At 39.5% G+C, this 7768-nt stretch overlaps 1 protein-coding gene and 1 non-coding gene across 2 annotated transcripts; one reads left to right on the forward strand and one right to left on the reverse strand.

Moving 5' to 3' along the window:
• The first annotated feature begins 3700 nt into the window (after positions 1 to 3700).
• Positions 3701 to 3772, forward strand: trnaq-uug (transfer RNA glutamine (anticodon UUG)). Its single transcript has one exon. It is a non-coding gene; the product is annotated as a tRNA-Gln (tRNA).
• Positions 3773 to 6094: 2322 nt separating this feature from the next.
• dio3a (iodothyronine deiodinase 3a) lies at positions 6095 to 7376 on the reverse strand. The gene has a single exon (XM_080201969.1). It carries the CDS (start codon positions 7332 to 7334, stop codon positions 6555 to 6557), a length of 780 nt encoding a protein of 259 aa, XP_080058095.1. The 5' UTR covers positions 7335 to 7376; the 3' UTR covers positions 6095 to 6554.
• Between the last annotated feature and the right edge of the window lie 392 nt (positions 7377 to 7768).

Here is a 7768-nt window from a genome sequence, read left to right on the forward strand (position 1 = left end):
TGTGTGTGGGGTTTCAAGGATAGGGCGGGAAGAGGGCCTGGGTAAGATACTCAGAGAATTGGTGCTGACTCGATAGGCTGAATAGCTTCTTCTGCACTGTAGGGTTTCTATGATTACGGATGACTTCCCCATGTGATATGAATTTCAGCCCTTTTAAGCAACTTTCACTTTTTTGGGTAAACTTTTACTGCCTGACCTGATGAGTATTTTTAGCATTTCCTTTTTTTAATTAATAAAATCAGCGAGTGAACATTTCATTTGAAACCAATCTTAATTTCATGTTAAAGTGGTAATTTTAGTGCAAGAATGAAGGAAGCAAATACAAACTAACTGTCAGGAAAGATTGTGACTCAAAATCCAGAGAATTAAAATCAGTCCAAATTGTCAATTATCAATGCACTTTGCTCCATTCTCAGGCAGCAATTGAATCAAACCATTCTGGTCATTATCTCAAAATTACATTGCAAATAAGTTCACATATCACTCCCTCTCAGAATCCTATCTTTAAAATTATTCTCTTTTCAGAAACTCTCAAAAGTTAATACTCTCTGCAATGCCCCTCATTAAATATCACAGTCACCAGCTTTCAATAAAAAAACTACACAATATCCTTCATATGCAGTTATTAATCTACTCATCTAAGAATCAAACTGCCAATTACCTTTACTGGACTCTTACACAAGCTAACTTTAATGTCAATTCTCCATTTCTATCTTATTTCCTTTGTTCTTACTGCATTTGGTAATCAATTTTCTTCTGACCCCAAATTAAATAATCAATCATTCTTAGATACAGAAATAAATTACTTTCATTAACGTGAGCTACCATCCTTCAAATCTCTCATTTTTCTTACAAACAACAACTTGCATTTATGCTTTATGTTGATGTAGAAACAAGTTCCCGGGTATACAGAAGCATAATCAGACAAAATCAGTGCCAAGCAAAAAGGAGGAAAATCTGACTGAAAGCTTGGTCAATGGTTTTAAAACAAGGTGCGTTGAAGAACAAAAGGGAAGTAAGGAGGCATAGAATTTGTTAGGCTAAAGCTAATGTATTGCCGAACAGAGTCTGTCTCGCTGATCATAAACTTTTCTTTAAAGATTGTGAAAAGGAGGAAGAGCTATTGACTTCAAAAACATAGAACTCCGGTCACAACTTCAGAATGCTAATTAAAATTACGCACACAAGATAAAATTTACCCAATAAAATATTTAAAAATCTCTCAAAAACACGCTTGGTTAAAAATACACAATTAAATTACCTTTTTGGTAACCACCAATTATAGATTTTTAACCATGAAAGTCGAGTAAATTTTACCCGTCAAGGAATTGTTGTCATTTTGACAATACACACATGATGACTTCAGACATTTCGATCTGATGTGGAATTCCAAAAAGGAGGTTCAGAAACAAACTTCTTCCTAAAAGACTCTCCTGGCTTAATAATGGGTGGCTGCCTCCAATTCAAAACATCACAGCATTTCAGTGTCCCACACAAACAAACTGGTCTTCAGGATTTACTCTCACAGCAACTCCATTCAGTTAAACATCCCTTTCTTTAAATGTCTTCTCCCTTTCGTCTCATAACTTAATTGCAGCGTTAATGTAAGCCTACTTGTGACACTAAAAAATAAACTTAATGTTCCATTTCCCTCAAACACCTCTTTGAATTCAATTTCTTGAAATATAAAAATATTTATGCTTTCTATATACTTTTTTTGGGTTGAATGGGGTGGCACGGTGGCCTAGTGGTTAGCACTGCTGTCTCACAAACACCAGAGACTTGGGTTCAATTCCCAGCTTGGGTCAGTGTATGGAGTTTGCACATTCTCCGTGTCTGCGTGTGTTACCTCTGGTTTCTACCCAAAGGTGTGCAGGTTAGATGAATTAGTCATGGTAAATTCTCCCTCAGTGTATCTGCACAGGCATTGGAGTGTGGTGTCTAGAGGATTTTCACTTCATTGTAACTTCAATTACAGTGTGAATGTAAGCCTATTTGTAACTAATAAATAAAGTTTAAAAACTTTATCTTCCCCTGTTTACTCATGGAACACCTGCAAGATGAATACCACCTCTGAACTCCATTTTGAAACAAAAACAAAATTTCCCCACTTACCTTGCAATGCAAATTTCAGATTCAACCTATTTACTTGTAAATCAAATTCTCCATAACAAAACATACAAAATAACACCATTGAACAATACATCTGACCTCACAGACAACCCATCTCTGGTAACCTTCCACTATTTAATTAATCCTGGTGGCACAGTTTATTATATATTTGCAATTATGCTTTGTGCATATATAAAAAAACACCAGAGAGCGGAGGAAGGGAATTCTAGAGCAAGAGATACTGACAGTTGAAAATATGCATGTAAATGGTGGGGCGAAGCAGAGGATCCGCAAAAAAAAATGCACAACACAAATTCAAATCAAGTTTATGTTTATCCAGGGAAAAACAATGAGTTCTGAAAGAAGGTGTATATTTTTTGGAGTACTGATTCAACCCAACCATTTTCATAATTAGGCCTATAATTAAAGTTTTAAGCTACTTTTTGCTTATAAATATTTATTTTTATTCTAGATTTGTAGTTTTTGCTATTTATTATAACACTTACTGCATCAAGAGAACTTATACCATTACAGAAATTGGCTTAATTTTGTATAGCTCAATTATATATTTTCTCATAGATTGTAAAATAAGGCACAAATGCTAAAACGTGAAGGGTTATCCAGACTCAAACATTGGCATTGTTCTCTCTACAAATGCTGACAGACCTGAGATTTTCCAGCATTTTCTGTTTTATTATTAATGCACTGATTTATCTGTTAAACACAACACTTGGGATAGAGATGTTAAAAAAAAGCACGAACTGCTGTTACAGTATGGATTAGAAACCAAGGTATATAATGAAGTTAGACTAGACCCCAACTATTTTGGCATTAGTTTGAGGATAAGGTATTTCATTCCAGGTGTGATTTTATTGACACACTAGGACATTACCAAAAACGTTATTTAATAATATGGTTAAATGATAACAATACTTAATTTAGTTGATCACCTACCTCTTAGTTCCAATTCAAGCAATATTCCTCTTAGACCTAAAACCCCTCTTCACAAATCAGTTAGCAAAGAACACAGGCTTACATGTTTGAACTTGTTAACAGTCCTAGAGCTTTAAGAAGACCTTTGGGCAGGAGAAAAGAGCAAGAGCGAGAGCCACACACTTGTCTTCAGATAGCCCCAAAACAGCAGCCTCTAGGAGAGGCAGAAAGACACCTCTTGCCTCTTTCAGAATGAGGCAGAAACTGACTATATCTTAAGAAGAACTGTACCTTCCTTGCAAGCTTAGCTCCTTACATTAACACAATCAACCTAATCAAAAAAACTCTGACCCCAAAGTAGACAAAAATTCATTAACTGTTTAGACAAAACACTATTAGCCAAAGTCATCATCATGCACTCAACATTTGACCTGCCTGCTGCCCAGACAATCAACACTGTATAAAACAGAGCTCACCTTCAAACCTACTCCTTACAAGAAACATAAAACTACATTTCCTAAAGGCACAGCATCATCACACTACAAAACTTCAACTTGTAATGTTAGACAAGAGAATGTCAGCACTATATACTGCTAAGATGTGAACAATTTGTTCATGCCAAATAGCAGGAACATAAACCATCTCAAATGTGCTGGGTTCCATGGTGTAATGGTGAGCATTCTGGACTTTGAATTCAGTGATATGAGTTCAAATCTCAGTGGAACCTTTTAATTTGTCAATGCAGATGATTGATTCGCTGAAGACCATTTCCCTTAATTTTACAGGTGGCACAGTAGCTAGCATTGCTGCCTCAATGCCAGGAAACAGGGTTCGATTCCCAGCTTGGGTCAATGTCTGTGCAGAGTTTGCATGGGTTTCCTCCCACAGTCTGAAAAACGTGCTGGTTAGGTGCATTGACCCGAACAGGCGCCAGAACATAGCGACTAGAGGAATTTCACAGTAACATCATTGCAGTGTTAATGTAAGCCCTACTTGTGACTAATAAATAAACTTTAACAAAAGTATATTTAGTCCTATTCAGGAAAGGAAAGCAGGAACTAATGTTGTAGGAAACCTGGATGAATTTTTCATCATTCTATGTCAGGCACTATGTCTTGCTTTCTCAGCTGGCACCGTAGTTAGCATTGCTGCCTCACAGTGCTGGGGACCCAGGCTCAATTCCAGCCTTGGGTGACTGTCTGTGTGGAGTTTGTATGTTCTCCCCATGCCTGCATGTGTTTCCTCTGAGCTCTTGTTTCCTCCCACACTCCAAAGATATGCTGGTTAGGCAGATTGAGGATCAATTTATCATGGCCAATGCCAGGGGGATTTGAGGGGTAAATACTGGGGTTATGGAGGATCAGGCCTGGGTGGGATTGTGGTTGGTGCAGACTCAAATGTGCCAAACAGAATCCCCACAGTGCAGAAGGAGACTATGAAATAATATGAATGCCTACATGCACAATTCAGGTCTACATAACAGGGATAGAATAGAAACTTCCTAGCAGACTCTAACCATCACTATACAACTAGTAATGGTTCAGTAAGTATGGGAAACATGCCGTGTAGAGAATCATAAGACATGTTTAATGCTTATGACATGCCATATTGGAAAGTGAATTTGCTCATTCAGTTCTCTTATTTCCTATCCCTTCACTCAATTATAAGCAGATATTGTGAATGTTAACTTCTTAAAAAAAAGTATCCCAAGTAAATGCTTTCTGTCATTAGGAAATGAAGTTAAAAACCATCATAGAAAATAGGAGTTGGCCATTCAAGCCTACTCCACCACTCATTTTTATCATAGCTAATCATTAAAGCCAATATCCTGGTCCCACCTTCCCCACATATCCCTTGATCCCCTTAGCCCCAAGAGCTATATCTAATTTCTTCTTGAAATCACACGCTATGACCGCAACTATTTTGTGCTGGTAAATAAATTCCACAGAGTCACCTCCCTATGGATGAAGAAATGTCCCTTCAGCTCAGTCCTAAAGGTTTATCTCTTATCCTCAAACTGTGACCGCTAGTTCTGGACTCTCGCACCATCAGGAACATTCTTTCTGAATCTAACCTGCCTAATCATGACCCAGTTATTCCCAGAATTCTCTCACTCAAAAAAGCATATCTAAAATGCACTGTGCTGTTGAAACTTCATTATCGGAGTCAGAATCACTCTTAAAAAGTACTTATAACTACATATTGTATAGCACTAACAACTTAAGCTATCAATTGGCAGGTAGACTTCCATCACAGCACGGGATGAGCAAAGTGTACAATTTGTATACGGCTTCTCTTTCCAAAAGGAGATGTTGTCTGCTTGTGACCCATTTCACACGTAGATCAAGGAGAAATCCAATTCAAATTATCACAACTGTAGTGAAAAAAGTTGATGCTAAATCCTCAACAGCCTCCTGTTACACAAGTTCACTAAAAGACGAGGACAAATTTCAGTAATTTGTTAAAGTGCATGGTTTTGACCAACATCGCATAGTTTAAATAATTGGTGAATGTAGTTGACGTTTCTGACAAATTGGTTTTGTTCGGAGGTGCTGGACATTTAAATCTAAATGTAACAGATAGCATAGAGGATAAGCAGAACTGGACTATAATCATAACCATCGGTGACAATGTACTTATGGATAATAATGTAATCCCTGGATTGGTTTTGATTACCTGAAAAATGAGTTAGAGGAATTTTCCGGTGAGATTGTCCCGGGTGTTCTTTTTGTCTTTCTCGGGGATTATTATGTGGGATGAAAAAAAATGTGCAAGGTGCGGGGCAGACGGTTAATTTCACAATGGCTAGTTGAGTATTACTTCCTAGGAATCGAGGACCACTGAAGATTCCACAGGGCTGGAGGAGGTAGGGATAGCGAATACAGAAGATTCGCTCCAGGAACATAATTCTGAAGTCGTAAGTCGAGATTTATACTTCGTAAGATACATCCGCCCGCCCGCCCCCCTGCTTGTCTAAACCCAAAATTATAATCAACGCTAAATAACGTAAAGTCGACAGAGTAACAAATCAAATTGCATGTTTTTCCTGAATATTTATTATAAAAATGTAATAAAGGGTTTGATTTCAAAACTAAAAGTGAAAATACGATCTATCCTCAAAGCATTTGTTTTTAAAATCACACCCAATACAGTGCTGACCTCATAAAGTTCACTATATCCCAAACACTTTGTCACATCAGGCGTGGTTTCCTGGCGCTGAGGCCATTTAAAAACCGGCTTTCATAAAAAAAGTGTCAAGAATACCTGCGAATTCCAACTTTTGTTTTTAAACTCACTTTTCAAGTCAGGCAGAACATTAAAAAAAAACAAGTGAATTTCAAGTGTATTTACAAATATACATGGAGAATAAGGTCACATTAACCGTAAGTTACGAGTCACTACGTCTTTCACGAGTTCGTTCAAACATAAACATTGCGGTAAACAGAACCGAGCAAGAGCTGTGTTCAAAATATATTAACCTTTCTACAAGTTCAGTGCATTTAGTTCATTCACACTTCAATCAGGACAGTGCTGGAATTGTGGCTCTGTGTTTTATACTGCTCAAGCCACAGTCTGAGTTCCGAGATTTTGTATCCCTCTGGCCCCCTCCCTCCTTGGTACACCACTTTCTGATCCCGCAGGACATACAGCCTTTCGAAGTAAGCACCGTAGGCAGAGTTGGAAGAGTTGTCCATAGTGTCTGCGACCACGAGGCAGCCGGGGCTCTCCTTGTCTATCAGACTAGCTGCTTTCAGTCGGTCTTCCAGAGAGCGGTGCCTTGGGATATTATAGGGGGCATCGGTGCTGACCCAGCCGTCAGAGGGGTGTGCTTCCTCAATGTAGATCAGAAGAAAGTCCGCAATGTCTGCGTATTGGGTGGCGACCCGTTGGAAGGACCTGAGGCGCGCCATGAATGGGGGTCAGGTGCAGCTCCCGAAGTTAAGAACCAGTGGCCTCGCCCCTCGACTATAATCAAGCAGCCGGACCTTCCTCTGATCCTGCAGCTGCACCACTTCGGTGTTTGGAGCCGGCGAGCCCACGTGTGCAGACTTGAAGTAGTCCAGTTTTTGGCCGTACCAGATCGCTTTGAGAGACTCGAGAGTAAACATTCGGTTTGTGTCCGAGACACACAGAGGAGGATCATCAGCACTCCCTTCAGTCTGTTCCCTCCTCTTGGGCAAGAGCCGCTTTCGAATGCATAGGATATCGAGTAGCCACAGCATGAACGCCGTGATGAAGAACCGGGGCAGCAGGATGAGAATAGCCACTATCTCTTTCAGGAGACTCATGCTTGGGTTCGAGTTTGGTACTAGCCTAAACCCAGCAGTGTCTCCCTGCTGCTCTGGTTGAACAACTACGACTCGCCCCCTTTTAAAACTCCGGTGTTGAATGAAGACAGCCCCCGCCTCCTGTAGACCCGCCCCGGGAATTACCCAGCTACTGAACACCTCGCAGATATAACGGGGAGGGAGGGGAGACGGCGATGAGTATAGGAAGTGAGAGAGTGAAGAAGCAGCTTCAAGGAATACCTATCTGAGTAAATGGTCATCGGTAACTTCTACTATATACTATGAAAATTCATAAACAAATGCAACATAAAAAGCATGAAATAGGGAAGCGACTGTTTAGCTGTGCGACCACGAAAAGGAATTTAGCTCCGAGTTATACAACAAAATTACCTGATCGAACACTGACTCAATGATGAAGTTACAGAACTGGCAAA

The sequence above is a fragment of the Carcharhinus amblyrhynchos genome, chromosome 14, assembly GCF_965287045.1.
Source record: "Carcharhinus amblyrhynchos chromosome 14, sCarAmb.v2.hapA, whole genome shotgun sequence".
Taxonomy (NCBI): domain Eukaryota; kingdom Metazoa; phylum Chordata; class Chondrichthyes; order Carcharhiniformes; family Carcharhinidae; genus Carcharhinus; species Carcharhinus amblyrhynchos.